The sequence below is a fragment of the Mchenga conophoros genome, linkage group LG11, assembly GCF_057382185.1.
Source record: "Mchenga conophoros isolate Kocher_MC1m ecotype Shallow Benthic linkage group LG11, M_conophoros_male_GT1.1, whole genome shotgun sequence".
NCBI classification, from domain to species: domain Eukaryota; kingdom Metazoa; phylum Chordata; class Actinopteri; order Cichliformes; family Cichlidae; genus Mchenga; species Mchenga conophoros.
Genome location: NC_140536.1, coordinates 23,696,703 through 23,719,892, shown reverse-complemented (window position 1 = coordinate 23,719,892; position 23,190 = coordinate 23,696,703). Strand labels below are relative to the sequence as shown.

Sequence of the window (23,190 nt, the reverse complement as noted above, 5' to 3'; positions counted from 1 at the left end):
CAGATTGTGTATGTTCATATTCTTTATCGATTGTGTGAGCTGTAGAGAAGCTAGAGTGGAAATTTTCCTTACATTTCAACAGATTTTAAACCAGTTCAGTTATTTTTGTCTTTGTTAGGTGGGAATTCAGATGATAATTATGATCAGTAATACTTCCAGGTCTGTCCATAAGTGAAACTGTTTTTTTCCCTTTACGTTTTATGTATATGAACCTAGTTAGTGTATTGTAGATAGAAAACTGTAACAGGAAACACACACACGATAGACAATATAAATGTAAACATGGATACTGAAATTCAATATGTCAAAGGAATGTGAATTATACACTAAATACACAGTTATAGTGAAGACATCTGTTGGGGTTTGAAGTAGTGAAACCAGCAGTATGCTTGATTGTACTGCAGAAATAGTGTTTGCTTGAGCCATTCCTGAGCATAGAACTCTTTGAGTTAATCGTCAGATAATTTCATGAATACTTAATGTAATAGACAAATGTGTAAAGCTGTTTCTCCCACACTAATGTCCTCCTCCAAACAGGATTAAAATGCAGACTGGCGTTTGTTCATCGAAGCCGACCACCAGTCTGTTAGTATTGTTCTGATTCCAGGGGTACACTAGAGTTGTCTTGAAAATCATTAAAGCCGTTAAAAATGACTATCTAAACAAGTGAATAATAGCAGCAGGCATCCTGTGGGCTGCCCTGTTGTAGTCCTTGGAGGATTTCCCTCAAAAATAAATCAGATTATAATGAGGCAGATTGTGCTGCAACAATACAACGAGTGGTTAAACTGAAACGGTAATGCGTCCTCTGAGTTCTTGGTTGCATTTAAATTTCCACGCTTTTCCCCCTGACTGCAGCCCCTTCAGTATGCTAACGCAGCACTGCCTTCAAAACAAACCAGAAGAAAAGGTGTATGTCTGCTTATTCACTGTTTATCTCCTTTTTTGTTTTGTTCCCTTTCAGTGTGTCAGATTCTACCCAAAGGCGTTGTCTCTGTGATAGGTCCCGCCTCCAGCCCCGCCTCTGGCTCTACTGTCAGTCACATATGTGGGGAGAAGGAGGTGAGCGTGGAAGATAAACATGTCTCATAGCTTTTCCCGTCCTGTTTGCTACCATTGCTGCTCATGTAGGTCTGATGAATGTTGACTTGCTTGTTCTGTTCCTTCTGATATAATTAAGCTTCACCCACTACTTCGTGCTGCTTTCTTACTTCTTTTTATTAAATGCATTTTTTGGCGTAGGTCCCTCCGTTTTCTGCCCTTCCCACCTTTCTCATCTCCGTTCTCAGCCTCTAGCTACTCAAATGAATCATCCTTAATCACCACAGATCTGTGTTTTCTTGCCTTTCTTATTAGTTTCCTCTCCTCTCATCAGATTCCTCATGTAAAAATTGGACCCGAGGAAACTCCTCGCCTGCCGTACCTGCGCTTTGCGTCTGTTACTCTGTACCCTAGCAACGAGGACCTGAGCCTGGCCATTGGAGCCATCTTGCGCTCATTCAGCTACCCCTCAGCCAGCCTGGTCTGCGCCAAGGCTGAGTGTAAGTACATGCTGCGTGTTGTATAGTTAAACAGTTTATTATGTGTGACTGCGTGGCTGTGTTTGTATTTAGGTGGGTGTAAATACATCGGCAGTGTTGCTGCGTGCCCGATTACCTCACGTACTGTATGTGTATGTTTGTGTGTATGTGCAAATTGCTCTGTGGGAGTGTTGGCAGATTCACTGTTACACTGTTTGGGCGGATATGACTGTTTGGCGCTGCTGGACATTCATTTTTGACAGTCTGGTCATGAAGTTCTGTCTGTTGTCAGAGTTCAGAACATGGCTCATGCTGCAGCCCTCCCAATTATTACTCATGCTCTTGCACACTGTCTCTTATCCACCTCAGAGGGTTGTTAGGCCAAACCAGTATAATAAATATTCTTGTTTAAAATGCTTTCCAGTATTGGAGGAACTTAGGGGACATTTGATTTAACTTTGCCTGGCACTCAGAGAGCTTTAACATCACAGGGGATTCAGGGCTTAGCCACTCGCCCTATTTATTTTCATTTTGAAAGAGTGTGTTATTGATTTATAATGCACTCCCCAAACCAGAGCCTAAGGAATTAAAGCGCTTGGCAGGATGATGACTAGTATTAATAATAGTATTGTGGTATTCAAACACTTTGTGATACAAACACTTTTTTTTTAAATAGTAGAGGTGTAATGGTTAAAAAAAATAACAAAAGAAACCCCCGCGGTCTCTTGCTTTTCTGTTTTCCCTTTTTCTGATAACCTTCCCGTTGCTGTAGACATAAAAAGTTAAGTGCAGCAGCTCAGTGCAAGAATGTAAACGCAGACAAAACAGAAGGATTATGTGACAGAGACACCTCGGGAGGAATAAGTGACAGTTGTGGCAGAGAAGAGGAGGAATCGCTTCATCATTATAGTAAACTGAAGGTTTAGGAAGCTGTTGTTTTCTTGTTGGTATAAACAGCATGTTTGTAAATATATGATGGGTAATAGTGGTTGAGAAAAGGCTCACGTGTCCTGTTCTTATGTTGTTTGTGCTAGTTAGCCGTGTGGAGGTTCTGTGGCAGTCTGGTAGAAGCCTAAATGTTTAAAGATCATAAGAACATAAACTCAGTCTGTTAGTTTTGTTAATATATAACTCATACAAACATGATAAAATGTCCTCCTCCTGGATATGAGCTGTATACTATAAACTTAGCAGGCACTTTATTAACTACACCTGTTAAACGATTGTTAGTGTAATTATCTATTCAGCCAATCACATGGGAGCACCTCAGTGCATTTAGACATGTAAAGATGGTCAAGATGTCCTGCTGGAGATCAAACTGAGCATCAGAATCTACTTGAGTCTTCTTACACAGTCATCTCCAGCGTTTACAGAGAATGATCTGAAAAAAGAGAAAATATCCAGTGAACAGCAGTACTGGGCGAAGATGCCTGTTGATGTCAGAGGTCACGGAGAGGAAGGTATGCAGAAGAGCATCTCTGAAAGACATGAAACATTGAAGCTCCAGCAGCAGAAGACCACATTGGATGTCACTCCTATCAGGTAAGAACAGGAAACTTTGCATGGGCTCACCAAAACTGGAAACAACTGGTTTCTTCAGCATGACTGCAGTCAAATGGCCTCCACAGTCATGAGACTTCAGTCCGATAGAGCACCTACTGGCATGTAGTGGAACGGGAGATTCACATCATGGATGTGCAGCTGACAAATCAGCAGCAACTGTGTGATGTCATGATGTTAATATGGATAAAAATCTCTGAGAAATGTTTCCAGCACCTTGTTGAATCTGTGCCATGAAGAATGAAGGCAGCTCTGAAGGCAAACGGGAGCCCAACTTGATACAATTCAATGAGATCTTTCTCCAGTTTCTAATCTCATTTATTACAGCACAATGATCAGGTTATAAATTATGGTCTTCATTAGAGTCACAAAGGAGGGTGATTCAGAAAATGCTTTGGGGCGGGCTTACATTGTGAGTGACAAGTCACTACTGCACGAGAGATCCACACCCTGCTTGTCGTGTCTGCTTCCAAAACAGGTGACAGCAGAAATACTCGAGACTTCACTAACGGGATGGTTGTCATCACTGTGTCTTTGTCCTTCTTTTATATGCAGTCTATGGATATGATGCAAAAATGTGGCTCAGAGATCAGTGTATAAATTGAATCATTCCACCCCTATTAAATACATGACAGAATATGCCTACGTTCTCTGCAAATCCTAATTTTTCCACCAAACTTTTTGTCCACTTCTCTGCAAAAACGAGTTGGTATAATTTGTTTTGCAGCTTTTGACTCCTCACACCAGCCACGCGAAACCGTCCAAGAACAGAAGGGCACTTACATAAAGAATTAGTGGGACCACTGAAGTCTGAACACATCCCTCGGCAGTGTTAAAAGGGTAGTTTTGACAAACAAAAAGCTCTGACATTATGAAAAATTGATTCAATCACTGAGATGCTTTCATTATCTTTCCAGCAGTTAGCCAGCGGTCCCCTGGTTTCCTGAAAGTAAGCTGAATTCCTTGTGGACTTGTCATTTCATTGAACCAAGAGAGCTTTGAAATGGCATCAGACACCTTTTTCAGTTTTGATCATCTGTTGAATGGGTAGATAAGAGCCTTGTCTTTTACCGGGCTTTTTCTCTCATAATAATTAGAGGCGGCAGATCGCCTGATAGTTACCGTGTGGGTCAAAATGCACAGCTTTTATTGGTGGAGGAACTGAAGAGTGCATTTTTGTGTAACATATATGGCTTGAAGGTGATCTTTACAAGGTTATCGCACTCACAGACTCTGACCCACTTGGCTGCGCTATCTATCGCCGTGGAGCTGGTTGCCATGGCTGCCGAATAGGTGCTAACTGCCACTCAACAGGCTTGTTCCACACTCTGAACAACTGTGTGGGTGTGTATGTGACACTGTTTGTGTGTGTTTGATGTCATTTTTCTGAGTGTTTGGTTCACTTTGTCTGTACATGTGTGGCAGCGCAGGACTGTGTGTGTGTGTGTGTGTGTGTCTGCACACACACACACTTTTGGGTTACTTGTATGAATGTCAGCGTGTGCTTTTGTGTGCGGCGGCTCTGCTGTGGCGCTGCAGAGGTTAAACATCAGACAATGTTTACTGCTCAGCCCACTTGTTTTATTCATCATGTTTACACCAGTGTAAAGTGAATTCTGTCTTTTATTTTTTATTTATTTTTTTGGCAGCAAAGTAAGTAATGCGCAAAGTCACACATTTTGCTTACACCCACCATAGATGCAGATCCTAATTAAGGCGTGTATTTAGAATCGGGTCAGTTTTGCAACAGCGTCCTAATGGCTTTAATCTAATTTATCCGTCTTTTAGCCAGATATTCTGTTAAATGAGTCAGAGATTTTTGGGTCATTTCCGATGAATCCTTCTCTCGCTGTGCCTGGGTCAGTACTTGCTATCTGAGCCTAATTCCATTATGCAGTTTTCATGAGATGGATGAGGTTAAGGACAGCGAGAGGGAGAGACTGAGCACAAGGAGCAGAAGACGGTGGCAGTGTTGGAGCAAGATGGATAAAGACAGAGAGAAGTAACTAGAGCACAGGGCTAAGACAGGAGAGATAGAGAGGTTAGAGCTTCTCTGTGCGAGAGAATATGTGAACGAGGGAAAGTGAGAGAGGGGAGTAGAGGAAGCTGTAAAGTGCATTGATTTTTTTTTCTTCTTCCCCCTCCTTCCTCAAACTAATTAAAGTTTTGGCCTGGTTCAGTGATTACCCCACTGCTTACAGAGGCTTTCTCCTGCTGAAGGGCTCTGTGTGCTACCTCTTCCCTCCTCTGCTCCTTTCTCTTCCCTTCCCTTTGTCCCACAGATGCCTGCCCCACCATTTATTTACATAGCTAGGGGTTCTTTACTATGGAATTACAATTAGGAGGCATCAGAGCTGAGTTTCTAGTAAAGGCTTATTCCACCCATGTTGTCAAGTGAGTCTTGACATTGGTTGGACTCATATTCAAGAGGAATTTGCTTGAAGTGTTTTAAGTACTTTATTCCAGTCTTTCAGCTTCTCTTTCTGCCCATCTTCTTTAATTTTTTTTGCCATAGGTTTTCATGATTATTGCAGGTCCAGTTTTGCTATTGGAGTGTAAGATTTTCCATTTTTCGAGCACATGCTGTTGTACTCAAAGTGCATAGTGTACATTACGCAGAGATCCGAAAAGCATTAACTGAAGGATGAGACAACGCAGGCAAAGTGCATTACAAAGCACTCAAAGAGCACATAACTCTGCTGAGGCTGCACGACCTTCTGAATTTATTATTCTATTAATAAAATGTTCGGAAATTTGTCATGTTGATTGGTTGATGGCGTCCATCAATTTTGGAGGATACCTAAAACCTGTCTGGGAATATTAGGGCTTTGAACAGAAATAAATTTCTATTGAGGCAGACTCACAAGAACCAAGTTGTGTGTGTGTGTGTGTGTGTGTGTGTGTGTGTGTGTGTGTGTGTGTGTGTGTGTGTGTGTGTGTGTGTGTGTGTGTGTGTGTGTGTGTGTGTGTATATGAGTTATGTTATGTCCTCCTGCTGCAGAAACATAGACTGCACAAATGGCTTTCGGTTTTGCATCCTTTCGATATAGATTTATATACAGATAACTGCATTTCTTTTCTGGTTGCAGTAGTATGATGCATTTAAATGCATCAATCCATTTATGGTCTTTATCAATATTTATCAGTTTTGTTAAAATATTATCGAGGAAAACATACAGTACTGTGCAGAAGTCTTGAGTCACCCCTCATTACTTAATGTTGCTAGGAAAATGGGAAATAGGTGCAGAGATTTGCTCAAACATATGTATTCATATGTTGCTCATATACATCCCGAGAACCAGCCTATTCATTTATGTCCTCTTTGGGTTGTATCTTTTGACCTTATTGAGCTACCCTACCCCTAAGTCACCTAAAGGTTCAATGGGAAGGTTTGTTTTCCCTCTGTTCTCAGGAGTATATGCATATGTATGTTGCACATATATCTTTGCAAGTACATGATAACGTAAAGTCTATGAGGCAAAATTGAGTTTGTGCAATTCTAGAGAGCTTAAAGTTAATATTTAGTGTGACCACTTTCAAGCTTATGATTTCTTTCAGTAGTCTTCAGGAATAATTCTGCAGGCTTCTTGGAGGACATGCAAAGTTCTTCTTTGGATGTTGGCTACCTTTTATTCTTCTCTCTTCCAAGCTGACCTCACACTGCTTCAGTAATGTTGAGGTGTGGGCTCTGGGGAGGCCAGTCCATGACTGATAGCGTGCCATTGTGTGTTTTTCTGTCTGGGTAAAAATTCAAATTTGGATTAATCACTCCACAAGACCTGTTATCACTGATATTCAGTCCATTCCTGAGTAATTTGTTGTACCTCAGCCTTGTTTAACCTTTTTAAGTATGGCTTCTTGACAGCCACCCGTCCACTGACGGCATTTCTGACGAGGCTTCAGTGAACAGTGGATGGATCAGCTTCATCTCTCAGGTCTTGGTTCAGATCTTTGATGGATTTTTTTTTTAAATTTCTTAACAATATGACTCTCTGGTACTGTTCATCAGCTTGAGATGTTTTTTTAGTCCTCCACTTCCTTTATCTTTCTTGAGGACACACTGCACACCATGCTGACATTAAGAATCAAACTGTTGGTACAAAAATACAATTTTATGCCTGTCAAACTATGTTATCTTTGCCATGTTTCATAGGTTTACCTGACAAATGGGAACGATTTTCTGTGCTGTTGTGTCAGGCTGCCAACAAAGTGCCTAAAGATACAATTTAAGATTAGTTTTTGCTAATCCCAAAAAGTTGAGTCTGTTAATCTGGACATGAGTTAGAAGTCTTTTGAATGGTTTGAATGGTTCATAGGTGTGTGTTAAGTAACAAAAAACATTCATGTGAAAGCTCCCAGATACAAGGACTAGACTGAAAACGAGTGACAAAGCAGCCAATGTCCAAAGAAAAACTTCAAAGGACTTTCAGGAGAATTATTGAAGAAAACCATGTTAGCAGATTACAAGATAGTCTATCTCCTTGGAAGCAAAGATTTTTTTTCACAACACCGTAAATATAAAATCTAACTACATGTAGTGAAGATAGAGGTGAAAAATAACACAAATCCCCATAACTTGTTAAAATGCATATCTGCATCTTTTATGCACGTCCGGATTGATGGAATAACCTCTGCATAACAATTGTCCCGAACATCCCTGGGTGTAAACAGACGTACCCTGAGCTGACAGATTCATCTGGAGTCATAGATTTATTGGAAAATAAATGCAACCTTTGAGTCACAGTTGAGGTGTCGCGAGAGCACGGTGGCACTTATCAGCATCGAAAACAAATCACTTGTTTGCCGCATAATTCTTCTCCATATTTCTGTAAAATGCCGTATGTCAAGTAGGTTGTTAACTAAGAGGGAAACAAACAAACAAGGCAGAGCTGATAAGAAAAATCTTTTTTGTCGGAATTACAATAGATTAAAAAAAAAAAGTCCTAGTGAGAGATATGGTTAATGGGAACACGCGGCAGACTTCATATTAAATGATATTTCATTTCCTGGGGATTTAGACAACCCATCAATCATGCTTTGCAACGAGACACTAATATATGACCATTCCAGGATAAATCAGATTTTCAAATGTCCTGCATTGGTTACGTTTTGAAAAACACGAGTCGTATCTACTGATACAGACACTGATGCGCGCCTCGTCCCTGTTTTCGTTCTCCCTCAGGCCTGCTGAGATTGGAGGAACTGGTTCGCCGCTTTCTCATCTCCCGGGAGACCCTGTCAGTCAGGATGCTAGATGACAACCTGGACCCTACGCCTCTGCTGAAGGAGATCCGTGACGACAAAGTGGCCACGATCATCATTGACGCCAACGCTTCCGTCTCCTATCTCATCCTCAAGAAGGTGAGTTCGCAAACGTCAATACGTTCCCCAGAGCCACCTACACATTTTCAGGAGTCGAAGCTACTCTTGCATACAGTGCAAGCAGTATGTCTCAAGGGGGTTCGCGTATATCTCTCTTTTATGTACCCACATGAAGGGCATGCGGAGCTCACCATCTGTAAAATAATAAAACAACTCGCTCGGAGCTCCACAGGCTACACATTTGTTGTTGTTACTGAATTAACATCTATTTTTACCTTCTCTGCCCTCCAGAGCTGCATAGGGAACAATATTTATGCGTGTCTGCCAGCAACGATCACTTACATTCTTATGAAAGTATTTGACAAAAGAACATCTTTTGCTGGGATGTGGTGCAGATGTTACCCAAGCTTGTTCTGATTCATGGTACGGCTTGTAACGCCGATAGCCAGCACAGTGAGTCATGGCTTGAATGTGTATGGGATGTTTTTACTGGGTATATTTGAGCCGCTGCCCGCCCTCAGCGAAATGTCCTAGTGTTAGCCTGATGATGTAAAACTGTGATTAACGTATGCTCTCTCCACCCCCTCCCCACTTTTCTCCCTCACACCCTCTCCCCTTTTGTACCCCGACTGCTTCCTTTCCTCTCTGCCTGTCCAGTAGCTCTCCTCCTTTGCCCCCTCTTTGCCTTTATCAATCCGTCCATATCCTCCATTATTCTACCGTTTCCGCATTCTCCACTTGTTTGATCTTATTTCCTCTCCCTCTCTCTTTTTGTCTCGCAGGCGTCAGAGCTTGGGATGACATCAGCATTTTATAAGTACATCCTCACCACAATGGTAAGAGTACGCAAATTGTTCCCCTTCCCTTCTTCTGTCCTCTCTTCCTTCATTTTTCCTCCTTCCTCTCTCCTGCTTTTCCTCCTCTTTCTGTCCCTTTATGAGCCAGCAAAGGTGTTAACAGGAAGAAAGTACTCAATAGGTGGAAGTACAGAGAGGTGAGGGAAAAAAAGAGAGAGGCGAAGAAGAAAGAAGAGGGAGACATTTGAAAAACGAATTACTGTATGAAGATGTGGATGTGCAGAGGAGGATGGTGGGAGGAAAAGAGAAAATAAAGTGGGGGTCTGGGGTGGAGGTGATGACAGATGTGATGTGCCCTTTTTCTTCTGCCACCCGCCACCTTCCCGAAGCTTGCGGTGTTTTCATCCTTCTCCTTGATATGCTCCCCTCCTTTTCAAGCGTTTGAATAAATGTACCATTTTATGTTGCGCGTCTGATTTTTATTTTTTCACTTTCCTCTCTCTGCCCTCTGTGCGGGATGTGGTCCTGTGCTTTTAGATGTACTTGTATGCATATTACTTTGAAAAAAAGAAAAGAAAACTCTGTTCCATTAACCTCTATTTTCCTTGTATCTCAGTCTCCGCTTTTCTTCTAGCTCTCCATCAGAGATTAGATGCTGTCACTCCCCGTAGCCTCTTTTTTTCTTTACCACCCTCTTCTATTGCACAGTATTTTTCTTCTGTGCTAAGATTTGATAGCCTGTCAACATCACCCTGTCACACACCTCAATTTTCTCTTTTTCCTGCAAACACCCTCCCCACTCCTCCTCCTCCTCTTCCTCTGTAGGACTTCCCCCTGCTGAGACTGGATGACATAGTCGATGAGCAGTCCAACATTGTCGGCTTCTCCATGTTTAACACCACCCATCCCTTCTATTTGGAGTTCATCAGGAGCCTCAATCTGTCTTGGAGGGAGGGCTGTGACCTAACGTACCCCGGCCCTGCGGTCAGTATCTCGAGCCCATGAGTACTCATGCGTGCACGCTATTAGAGCTAATTTTTAATGCTTTGTTTATATGCCACACAACAGCTACTTTATTCCTCACACTGATTCATGGAGCACTTAAACGACTCCAGCTAGTCTTTTGCTTGTATTTAATGGGTATTGATGTATCCATCTTTGTTTCCTCCCCATTGGTTTACTCGAACCTCTACATCTTTTCCCTCCTCTTCTTATTTTCCTGCCTTCTCCCCCCCCCCCATTCCTTGTTAATCTTTCAATCCTCTCTGCACCTCTAATTCCCGTTAACTCTTTTTTTCTCTTTCTCTCTTCTTGTTTCTATCCATCTCACTTTTCCCCCGCCTCCCCTCTCCACCTTCCACAGCTTTCTTCAGCGTTGATGTTTGACGCTGTGCACGTGGTAGTGGGGGCAGTGAGGGAACTGAACCGCAGTCAGGAAATTGGAGTGAAGCCACTCAGCTGCACCTCACCTCAGATCTGGCAACACGGGACCAGTCTTATGAACTATCTGCGCATGGTAAAGCTCCATATTTACTATATGTCCAAAGCAGGAAACAAGATGTAACATCAGTTTAATCTTCTTTTTACATTCACGCTTTTCTTAACATCCTTGAGTAAACTGCGACTCCTATTTATTAACGCTAGTAAGATTAGTGTTGCTGCAATTAGCATTTATTTTTAGAGTAGGTTAAACTTGAGAAAACACAGAAAATACTGTTTTAAAATTGCTATTCTACAAAGCCTCAGGTGACATCTTCAATTAGAGCTTGAAACAGTTACCGCACTTGGAGTACTGAGTCGATGGAAATAAACCTACCATAATTTTTATAGCCAGTTAATTATTGGAAAGACTATGAGCTGTTTCCAGCCATAAAAAATTGAGGATTTTCCTTATGTGAAATTAAACTGACTCTTAATGTTTGGGAATGTTGGTTAGCAAAAACGAAATATCATTTTGTGACCATCTGCCGCTCCCATCAGCGCGTTAATGATCCACCCCACTCGCTGCTCACGATGTGGATTTTGATCTCAGACACACACCTGTCACATTTTGTGCCTGTAACTAGGTTACAGTGTTGGACAAATTATTCAAAACCTCCTTTATGATGTTTTCTGCTAGAGCTGAGTTCTCCAAGACTACATTTGGAGAACACACACAGAGAAAAACAGACTCCCCGGGGAAAAACAACAACAAACCGTTAGTTTGATAAGTATTTGGACAATAACACAATTCTTGTGATTGTGTCTTTGTACACCGCCACAGTGGATTTTAATTCAAACAATTAAAATGTGATTGAAGTATAGACTTTAAGCTTTAATTCACAGGGCTTAACACAAATGTCACATTAATTGTTTAGGAATTACAGACACTGTCAAACACAGTTCCCCTTGTTCAGAGGCTTAAAAATAATTGGATCAAATAACACAATTTCAAATTTGAGAATTGCTTTTAATACATGGCTGAAAATCCTTTGACTCCCAGATATCTGGAACCCATGGACATCACCAAATGCTGTGTTTCCCCTCCCGGGATGCTCTGCCATGGTTTATCTGGAGCCACCTACACTTGCTGCTTGTTTGTGGGGCTCCCTGCACTTGGTTTTACCTTCAGTGACTGAAACACTGCTCTGATGACCTGTGATCACGAGATTTGGAGACTTGGCTACTCACAAATATCCTATTTCTTTGCCTTGGAAACTCTTGGGATGCTTTTGCAGTTTGCTTCGGGTCATTATCCATTTGCGCAGTGAAGGACCGTTCGATCAGTTTTGCAGCATTAGGCTGAATCTGAGCAGAGAGCGTAGCCCTGTACACTTCAGAATTCATCCTGCTACTTCTATCTGCAGTAACATTATCGATAAACACCAATAATGTGGTTCCCATGGCAGCCATGCATGCTCATGTCGTATGCTTCAGATGATGAGCTGTTTCTCTCTTCAATACTGATGAAACAAGTTCTTCATGTTTCATCAGTCTGTAGAATGGTTTTCAAACCAAACTCTTTCAGATGTTTTCTCTCCAATCTTGCCTTGTTGTTCTTGAGTGTAACCAGTAGTTTGCAGCTTGTTGTAAACCCTCACAAAGGTCTCTCTTGATTCTGTCTTTGATAATGACACGGCTATTTCCTCAAGAGTTGTCTTGATTGGTTTGATGTTGTGAAGTTGCTTTTCTTAACCAAGGAAAAAATATGCTCATCTACTTTATCTGTCTTTCAGGCCTATTATTAATAATGATGATAGTAATAAAAACAATAATGACAATAATAGCTATTTTATAGCACTTTTTACCATTGCAAAGTGTTTCACAGTTCGAATAAAAACCATGAATTAAAGATAAATATGAATGTTGTAGCATACAGACACGTAGTCAAACACTCGGTCTTGCATTCATTAATACAAACACACTTCCATACACACATTAGATGTAAATTCTCCAAAAACTCGCTACAAAAACTTGGTACTTTGTAGCATATAAAAAAACTGAATGAAAAATCCAATAAATAGACTTATTCAATCTCCAAACATAGGTGTAGTATAAAGACACGCCACAGCAGTTTCTACACCGTCAAGATCACATTTTACCATAAAGACACACAAAAGAAACAGACAGATAAAAATGATGGCTTCTCCTCTTCATAGTGATTAAAAGCAGAGAAAAGCAAAGATGCTACCACTTGAGAAGGGATTGCATTAGCAGCATGTGTTCAGAAAAGACTCATAATTATTCATGACTCGTCATTTTGTTTAGTTTTCTTTTAACTGAAATATTGATAAATGAGAAGAGTACAGCTGAAATGTGTATCATCCTCATCTCATGTTGCATGTAACCTCTGTGTTTTGTTGTTCTTTGTCATCTCCCATCTCTGGTCGTCTGTTTCTCTCATCGACGACCTGTTGTCAAGGCAGCTCGAGTCTCATCTCTCACTGCCCCCGCCCCACCGGCCCGACATCTGTCTTTGTTAGTCAACATCATGGTGTGCTCCATCTTCAGCGCTGCGCCATTCATCATAGTTCTCGCTTACTGTGCCAGCACCTGGCTTTTGAAGAGAGGGAGCTGAGCTGTGAGCTGCAGGTCTGAGTCTTATTAGAGAGCTCTTGACCCTCTCTGCTGCTCTGCCTGAGCCTCTCGTCAGTCAGTTTCTCCTAGTTGATCCAAAACTGATCATCCTTGTCTAGTCCAGCCTCAGATGCTTTCTCTGCCTGTCTTAGTCTTTTTCCCTCTCTTTCCTCCTGATCACTGGTGATACTTTCTGTCTAACCATGACCGCTAGTGAGAAGAAATATGTTTGCTTTATGCAGAATGCTGGCTTAGTTTATTTCTCCACATCTTTTCATGTTTTCTGTGTTCTCCACTCTCTGTTTTTCTTACCTTTCCTTCTCTCCTTCATGCTTCTGTCATACTTCCTCACCTCACTCTCTGTCTACCTGCCAGGTGGAGTACGATGGTTTGACAGGGCGAGTGGAGTTTAACAGCAAAGGTCAGAGGACCAACTACACCCTGCGGATCCTGGAGAAACACAGAGGAGGCCACAAAGAGGTCAGAAGTCACTTGCTATCATGCAGCAGCCAGGTCACATTGCCCTCAGGTTCTGGGTTAGTTACAGGTCACTTGTCTCATTTCAGAAAGCCTGCAGCGGCGTTTAACACGAGGTCAGCTTCATCACAAACTCCACTGATAGCAACCATATCTTTACTCTGTGATATACGTTTTATCTGAGATGCGGCTCATGTTTGAACAGTGGTTTCAGTTTGAATTAAATCTACATTTCACTGATTACAAATGTGGAGTGTTAAAGCACGGGAGCTATTTTCCTAAAGATTTGCTCGATTATTTGTTTTCTGATCTAAAAATATAAAACCTCTGTGTCATAAACGACACATTTATTTTCTTTTTATGTTTACAAACAATAGCTTGACATTGGTTTGCAAAAATCTGTGTTTGATATTTGCCTTAAGCTCAGTGCACAGCAGACAGGTGTGCAGCTCTGCTCTGGTGTTTGTTTTTGTCTCGTATAGAACTGGATTTGCTTTAGGCTTAGTTTTAATCCGTATTTGATTTGGACTCTGTCCTTAATTGAACTCTGAGCTGGATTGTAGCTTGCAATAAGCTACACTAATGTGATCAATGATGGTTCCTTGAAAATCTTGTGCTCATCTTTTTTCACAGAAATGGATCAGAGGTGTAGGTGTAGTCTAACAATCAGATAGGTTTGAGTACATTAAAGGCTGGGCCATGAATCAATATCATCTCCCATTCCCTTTCAACAGAAATGTACCTTCACAGTACGGCCATGTTGGACAGGAGTAGAACCGAAGTTAGCAATTTTAATGAGCTAAGTTTTCACAGTGAAATGCAAATAAAGCACAGCTCATGTGGAGAACTCGGGGGACACTCAATTAAAACAATTAAAACAAAAAGCACACTCTTAACAAACCTACCTAACTTGTCTTGTTAAAATGAAGAAAAAATGAATTCTGTGCTCCCTTTCCTACTCTAAACAAACCAAGAGTACAGAATAGTTTTTCTAAACAAAGTGCAGCCTTAACTGTGGTAGAAGGAATATCAATGAGCAGAGAAAACAGGTTCACCATTGGCATGGTCTCCAGGGTGCAGCAACAGATTACAAAACTTCAAAGAGACTAGAATTCACTGACAAGCAGTGTGCACCAAACTACAACCGTCCTCTCGAACAGAGACACGCTCAAAGGGGCGGCACGGTGGCTCTAAATCACAGGAACAAGTGAAGGCACCATTTAGCAGCACACTCTAATCAGCATTTAAAGCCAGAATATGGGAACAAACTAATTAATGCTAAAAGTGAAAACATATATTTAATGTGCCCCTGCTTTAACTTTATTTGACTGGCAGTATGTAGATATAGTTATTGGAAAGCAAACACTGAGTATTGTGGATGATACACAGCAATGTGTAGCAGGAAAAACACTGTGTTTACTTGACAATGAATATAATTGAGCAATAGTGTTTTTTTTAATTGCTGAATTTGTAATAATAATAAAAATAACTTTTTAAAGTCTCATGCTTCGAGTTTGATCTCTTGAACTAGTCAAGCACAGGCCACAGCAGATTAGTTTAGGCTAGTTGGACAATGCTACCAAACTGTTGGCAGGCCCAGCAGCAAATGAGGTGTTCAGGAGCATTTTGGTACATTATTGTGACAATGCAGTCCACATGAGTAAGCTAGAAGGAAAGGTGAGGGCAGGTGGAAATCTAAGTGCATTCCACCTGCATTCACTAAATGAAGTATACACACCACTGCAGCCTCCGACTGAGGGGGAATTACGCTGCAGTTCATTGGCTGGAGGAAACACTTCTTTTTCACCTCCTCTTAATGTCTTCCTGGGCTCTGCACTTGGCCAGCTGTTTTCCATGTTAACACAAAATGCCACCTGCTACATATACTTAGAGGTAGACTTTTACTTAGTTGAGTGTTAACTCGAGGTAATGAACATTTTAACTCTGCTCCTCCCCTCTCTCTGCACAGCGGCACCCACACTCCAGGCAGGCAGCGGTGGATCACAGATAAAAAAACTCCTCTTAAATGTCAGGGCAGGATAAAGAGTGTCACAGGAAAGCTGTGATTCTGTCTGTGGAGTCATTACCTCTTCTTTGACCTATTGAAAGATGTACAGTAATATCTCCTGAAGAAATGCCTCTGCGAGCTGCTTTTCCACCCAGCGGATTGGTTAGGTCATAATCACACACTTATGTACCTAAGTGACTTTACAGTCTCCATAAAATGGAAATATGGGAACAGTATTTATGCAATTTAAAAAAGGTGTGCGTAAGGGAAAAAAAAAATTACAGTGGAACTTCTGATCATGAATGCCTTTCATTACCGCCTTTGCCATCTTGTCCCAGCTCATTGCTCTGCTTATAAACAGGAGCTTTTTTTCCCAAAGTGGTGCATAGTACTGCGAGTACATATACGGCTCCGTGGGGAACAATTAACTCGTTATGCATATGCAGAATCTAACAGTGCGGAGCCCAAGTCCCAAAACATGAAACGTGCAAAAGGTGTTTTTAACAATAAAACAGCTGCTGTATATTATTTATCTAACAATAACAGCTTATTTTTTGTCACGCTTCTTCTTCATGTTAGATCGGTATCTGGTACTCAAACAACACCCTGGCAATGAACTCCACCAGTCTGGATATTAATGTCTCAGAGACGCTGGCAAACAAGACCCTCATTGTCACCACCATACTGGTAAGGTCACGGCTGCTCTCTGACGCTCCACATTAGTGAGATCAGAGTTGTTTTTTTGTTGCTTCCCAGGCTGTGCCGGAGCTCGTGCTGTGTTGTGGTCTGTTTCTGATAATTTTGCTGTCGCCGCTGTAACTGTCATAGAAACTGACAGATCACCGAGGGAGATGTGTAACTAAAAACCAGACTGCTACAGTCCTGGTCTACTGATTATGTCCAAACCCAATAAGCTGTCTCCTTGTAGGGTTTGGACATATGATTGATATCTACAGGTTGGTGTAGAGATGTGAAAGAAACACCCAGAAAGATAGATTCAAATTCACTGAATCCTAAAATACTGTTAACATCCTGTGATAGCACACTGTGTTAGCTAATTAGCCTTTTCTAAATCAGTCTGTTGATTGTTGATGATGCGTAACTGTTGAAGCCAAATTTCATAACAGCGAACATTACGCCGTTTATGGGGGAAATTAAAAATAAACATGGAAAACATCTGAAGCAGCTCGAGCTTTAGGACAAAACAAGAAAGAACAAAAAAAGGAAAGGAAAGGGAAAGAAAACATCTTGTTTCTGTTTCTTGGGTTGTGTCAGATATGAAGATGTTTAGCAGTAAAGAAAAAGTCATTTTGCTGTATTCTCCCAAGATGTAGACAAATTCACTGTTGTTTGTGTGTTAGAGGGTTTGGGCTGGTTTAGACACATGATGCAAGCTTTATGAAACAATTGTTGTTGTTTTTTTTTATGTCAATACATTTGGCGCACTGCTCAGATCTGCAAGAACACCGCCTGCCTTCCCTTGATACCCTGGTTTTTCTGCGTCGATCCATTTCGTGGCTAGACAGTGGTTACTGAATGGTTTTTTCTACCCTTACCTATGTCTGTAGCTATCTTCCACAATCCAATTTATGTCTTTTAAACCAATTTAGTATTGGACTTCCATAACTGTAGGGGACTCACAAGAGGGAGATAAAAATGGTCTAAATTGATTCTGCTCAAGCTGAGATATCTTGACTTTTAGCACTGGGCAAGCTCCAAGAACAACAACTCTAAAATTCCCAAGATGCATCTGTGTATTGTTCTTTAAAAAAAGCTTTCTAGCCTTTTCAGTTAGGAAAAACTAATTAATGCACCTTTTGATAAGTAAAATGATTACAATGTTAAATGTCTTCTCTTTTAAGTGCCTTTAATTTGAAATGACTGCCAGAGTTATCTTTGAAGACACAAATTCAGGCTTTTACAAAATTGTCTGTGATTCCCTAATAGAAAAGTGCTGGCATTCCCATGTCGCTGGAAAAATGGTTATTTGGCTTGTTGCGAAGAACACAATACCATACGTGACTGTGGAGTAAATATAAAGCCAGTTAGCGCAGAATAGCATAGCATAAGTATTGAGGTTTCTCACATGACATCATGGACACATTACGCCACCATACTGGATGTGAGAAAACTACTGGTTGCTAGGGAAACCTGTATTACCAGACTGGTTGCCTGTACTGTAGTTCCTGTAGGTTTCTGGCTTTTGCTGGATGAAATTGGTTGCAAAGAAGATGGTGCACCAAAAACTTTCTAGTGATTACTTTGTTTCTTAACAGGTTGCCATGGATGCCTGTAGCTTTTCACATACTTGCTAGTACTGTACTCACCAAGCGGTAGTACAGCTTGATAAAGCCTGACACAAACCAGAAATAGAGATGGCTTGCCTTCAAAGTAATAAGTTTTGCCTCAGCACTGCAGTTAGCGTGTTTCAAAGGGCACAACTTTTACTCCATTTCCAGCTTGCATCCACTTTTCAGTTTCACTACAGCTTGGAGAGTAGCTGTACTGTGTTTGTAGGACGTCCGTCACTTCCATGCGAACTACAACTGCAGCAGAATGCAAGTTGTTTTTCCCCCCAGAGCTGGGTTTGGTGATTTGGCAACTTCTAGCAACCACTTGAAAATGACATGAGATGAGATGATGAGATAGCCTTTATTTGTCAGTTGCAGTTGCCACAACCGAGATGACAGACCTTGCCGACCGTACATACAATACACAAACATCACATTGGGGAGACAGGTCAGGCTAGGTAGCAAGGGAAAAAAAACCTCGAAATGTGTAACACAAAAGGATAATACAGGAATCCACAGGTATCAACACACCATAACACAATAAAACACAGACAAGCAACATGGAAGAGTATTCCAGTGTGTACAGCTGATCTGGGACCGCTGCAATCTTCTATTGCGCCTCCAGCTGATCCGGTGTCCACATCGGATGGGGGGTAAGCATGGGAGGAGGCGTTGGATTCGGGGGAGGGAGGGTGATAGTGTGGGTGTATCAGTATCAGTGTACATGTTTTGTCCGTGTTCAGCTGAGAGGAAGTGTCACCACGTCCGGCTAAGCAAGGTCAACAGTGTCCAGTGGACCCAGGTGGCCTTGAAGGAGGTACAAAGAGTTCTGACAACAATCCTTTTATCATGGGAAGAATTTGTTGTTCCAGTCAGCTTCAACCTTGGCAGGCCTTCAGCTGGCGCCAGGGGGGCTGCATGAGTGGAGATGGTGAATGTTTGAGTTTAGTGCGAACAACTGCATCCAATTTTTACAGTTGGTCTAATGTCCGTTACTGGTCACCAATTATCTCAATTCCCGTTGTTCTTCTCCAAGATCTTATCCATATTGCGTTCAAAACTCAGTCTGAGTACTCACACCCCTGCCAATCGTCTATCATGTCGGCCAGCCTTATGGGATTTTGAACAGCTGTAGCCGCTTCCTGTTCTTTGATAAGCAAGACCAAGCAGATCCAAGCCAGCTTCAATCAGCCCGAACTCTGTTATTGTGGTTCCAAATTGGTAGATGTCGTTCATTGTCCTCCATCGAGAGTGTCGCCAGACACACGACGCAACCGACCATCGAGTATCCGGCAGCAAATGTCTCCGCAGGACAATCGGGCTCTTCCAAGCCCAGCAGGGTGTCAATTCCGTTACGGGACCAGTTGATCAAATCCATAATTCTTTAGGTTTTAGAGAACAAGACTGGGAAACTCTTTGAAGGTTAGAGTTAGACGAGATTAGACAAACACATAGAATCAGCAGCTGGGAAGATAAGAGAGGGAGAGGGGGAAAGATGCGTCCGCCTCCTCCGAGAGCCAAAGAGAATCAGGGAATACTCATTTTCCCTCATCTGGTGGTTGCCATATGGTCTAGGCCCAAGTGACTGTGGGCTTACTCACTTGATCCTTCATTGTCACCATTATTGTCACACCAAAATAGCAGATAAGTTAACATTATGTTGTCAGTGGTCATCTTTCTGCATAAACCTCAATATAAGTGAACTTTGAATGAGTTGTAGGTGAAACTCATTGCGAGTTTCATCGTGTTTCCGGCCTTTTGCTTAGCTGTCTTTTATTTTAGTGAACTCAGCTCTGATCCAGGCAGATCAGCTGATCTCAGTGCTGGCCCTCTTTGGCTCTACTGTTCACCTGACACCCTCCTACACATCCAATTGGCTATTTCATTCAGGGCACGCCATTGAAGCTACTATAGCCTGCAGACCAATCCTCAGCAAATCCTCTCTTTCTTTCATGCTATATCTGACATAATCAGCGCTGTATCTTTCTTCTTTGATGCCTGCTTTGTTTTGTGCTGAGGTTCTTGCTGCTGTTCTGCGGGCCTCTGACGTTCCACATATGTGTATGAAGGATGGCCCACAACAGAGCTATGTCATCAAACATAAAATCCTGCAGATAGAAATATAAATCTCCCTTTGGCTGTAGTGATCCTGACTTAACACTCTAACTTTTTTCCTTTCTTGTGTGTCTTCATGCCAGAGAGCAAATAAGCATATTCCCCCAAACTTTCAAGCCATTGCTTTAATCTAGCAAATAATCTCTGATCAAGCAGATATTTATAGTTTTGGACTGAGACCTCATCATGTGTCCCTCATGTTCAGGAGAACCCATATGTGATGCGTAAAGACAACTACCAAGACTTCCAGGGAAATGACCAGTATGAGGGCTTCTGTGTTGACATGCTGAGGGAACTGGCAGACATCTTGAAATTCTCCTTCAAGATCAAGCTGGTGGATGATGGCCTGTATGGGGCCCCAGAGCCCAACGGCTCTTGGACTGGCATGGTTGGAGAGCTAATCAACAGGGTGAGTACTCTCACTCCCTCTCCAAGTGTTACACACACACAAACACAGACACATGCACTAATATTCTAAGCAGTTTCCCTACAAAAGGAGGCGTATAATGAACAGACAACTATGTATGCACACACTGCCACACCAGACACACACACTCACACTTGCTCTGTAGCCCCAAACCACAACTCTGCTGTAACTTCCCATGTTTCAAATTGCCCTCAGAGGGGAGTAAGACTCTTATCTAGGACAAAAGCTGACTTGATAATTCCCCAAAAGAGAGTGGTAACATAGCCTAAAAATCGTCTGCACCATCTTTCCTCTCTGTAATACCCCCCCCCCCCCCCCCCCCCCCCCCCATTTCTTTCTGTCCAGGCCTAGTGTGCCTCTGATAGACACTCTGGTTGAGGCAGGCTAATGAGAGCCCCTCTCTGCTTAATTACCATACGGTATACTTCAATTACCAGGCTGTGGTCCCCATGTGGGGCATGCCACACTGGTGCTCCCCCAGCTCTCCACGCTTCCTCTCTCCCTGCCCTCCCCACTGCCTGATCACTCAGCTCTAATTAGCGGTCCATGTTCATCAATTAGCTTTTAATGGAAGAGATGGAGAGGAGGCAGTGCAACCAGAGACCTGCAAGGTTTTATACAGGTGGAAAGACCAGTCACCCAGTGCTTACTCGCAATTAGCCTCATTTTTATGGTGGGTAATGGGTGTGAGGCAGAGTGCACTTCTGTATGTTTCTGCAAATGTATTTTCAAGTGCATAGTCAAACTTTTAATTTTTCATCATTCAAATAAACATTTTGAACAAGAAGAGTGCTACATTAGTCCGTCTATTTTGCACTCCTACCTGACCATTTGTTGTTGTTTTTTTCTTGCCTCTCATTCACTTTCTCTCTCTCTCGCTCTCTTTCCACAAATCTATCTTCACAAATCTTCCAGAAAGCAGACCTGGCCGTGGCAGGTTTCACCATCACATCAGAAAGAGAGAAAGTTATCGACTTTTCTAAGCCGTTCATGACCCTGGGGATCAGCATCTTGTACAGAGTTCAACTGGTGAGGGTGTTATCTAGGCCTGTGCACACACTGGCTGATACTCGCTACAGATCTTGTGCTGGATTTTATTTCTTTTACCTTCACTGCTTTATTGCCAACTGGGTCATACAGAGAACGACAACTTGCACTTGTTAAAATGAAGCTTAAGGAATCTTATCTTCGAAGCTGATGATTGTATGTCTGCAGTATCCTGCAGGCTGCATCCACTAAGTCCACACTGAAATTTATAGGTATAATTCATATTGCTCAATAAGTCAGTGTGCTGTAACTGGGCAACAGCTTTACATTGCTAATGAGGCTTTGGATCTAAGCCAAGTATGCTTCAGCACCAGGCATTGTGAAACAGAGTGTTTATGGATTGTAGCATTAGCACTGCAGACTTTAGTATCAAAGTGCAGTGAAGGACACTGCCCTCCTGTGGTGCAAAGGGGACTCTCCCTGACAACTGAGACATTGAGACCTTGTTTTCTAACAGATTGTAGCTTCCTGTATGTCCATTAGTCACCATCTGTCTCTGCTTCTACAGCTTTCTACTTTTCTTTCTTCTCTTCTATGCACCAGGGTCGGAAGCCCGGTTATTTCTCCTTTCTCGATCCCTTCTCTCCAGCCGTCTGGCTCTTCATGTTGCTCGCCTACCTGGCTGTCAGCTGTGTGCTGTTCCTGGCTGCAAGGTCAGTGCATTACATCACACACTGTACTGATTGTCTGCAGTTCACATCAGAGCTCCATCATTTTTTATCTTGTTGAACACAAGTCACCTGTCACATATTGAAATTTCTTACCTTATGCAACCTACTGCAGACAGTTTTGACAAAGGTCGAGTGACTGATTGGAGATGACTTGAGTGATGTGACAGAGGTACATTACTGTGTTGCAGCTTGTCCTCGAGGTCACCTTACTTTACCTTTATTTTTCGCATCAGGTTAAGCCCCTACGAGTGGTACAATCCTCACCCATGTCTTCGTGAGCGCAGAGACATGCTGGAAAACCAGTACACTCTGGGAAACAGCTTGTGGTTCCCTGTTGGAGGCTTCATGCAGCAGGGATCAGAAATAATGCCCAGAGCTTTATCCACCAGATGTGTTAGTGGAGTGTGGTAAGTTATAATATGATTACAATGCATTTGTTTGTGTTTGTCAACCAGTATAAAGTCCACGCCTACTCAGAAATATGTCTTGCATTCATTGTCTCTTCACTCGTAAGTTTGTCCTTCACTGTTTAGAAAGCTGTTTATACTGAGTTGACATTAGTAGGCTGATTACAGATTCCTCCGCTGAAGGGAAACGTTTCTACAATATAAATTTAAGACGCGGCTGGATGTGGAAGTGAGTGAGGAAGAAGGAGTCAGCTACTTTATTGATTTTCTCTTTTTATAACACAGGCACAGATTATTATTCAAAGCAGCATTCAAAGAGTATTTTTCTTGAGGGGATTTTGGCCTTTTTTTATCAGACTTTTGAGAAATTGTGTAAAAGGTACTGTATGATGTTCTAATATATTTTACATGTTGCCAAATGCAAGCTATCAATTATATTTGAATAGGATTTGGTTGCGCATAGGTCAGTAGTTTGTGTGGAGAACAAAACAG

The 23,190-nt window shown here is 42.0% G+C and overlaps 1 protein-coding gene across 6 annotated transcripts in view; it reads left to right on the top strand.

Moving 5' to 3' along the window:
* The window catches only part of grik5 (glutamate receptor, ionotropic, kainate 5), a 95,550-nt gene that overhangs the window by 54,391 nt on the left and 17,969 nt on the right, over nt 1-23,190 (top strand). For 5 of the 6 annotated variants that reach the window (XM_085291625.1, XM_085291623.1, XM_085291624.1 and 2 more), the window contains 12 exons: nt 965-1,062; nt 1,376-1,541; nt 8,263-8,441; nt 9,185-9,238; nt 10,025-10,183; nt 10,563-10,715; nt 13,631-13,735; nt 16,320-16,427; nt 20,352-20,555; nt 21,489-21,602; nt 22,164-22,273; nt 22,525-22,698. In XM_085291625.1, the coding sequence (XP_085147751.1) occupies nt 965-1,062; nt 1,376-1,541; nt 8,263-8,441; nt 9,185-9,238; nt 10,025-10,183; nt 10,563-10,715; nt 13,631-13,735; nt 16,320-16,427; nt 20,352-20,555; nt 21,489-21,602; nt 22,164-22,273; nt 22,525-22,698 (1,624 nt within the window). Of the gene's footprint in view, nt 1-964; nt 1,063-1,375; nt 1,542-4,470; nt 4,734-8,262; nt 8,442-9,184; nt 9,239-10,024; nt 10,184-10,562; nt 10,716-13,630; nt 13,736-16,319; nt 16,428-20,351; nt 20,556-21,488; nt 21,603-22,163; nt 22,274-22,524; nt 22,699-23,190 lie in introns of those variants that run through there. The other variant, XM_085291628.1, reaches the window with a different exon arrangement.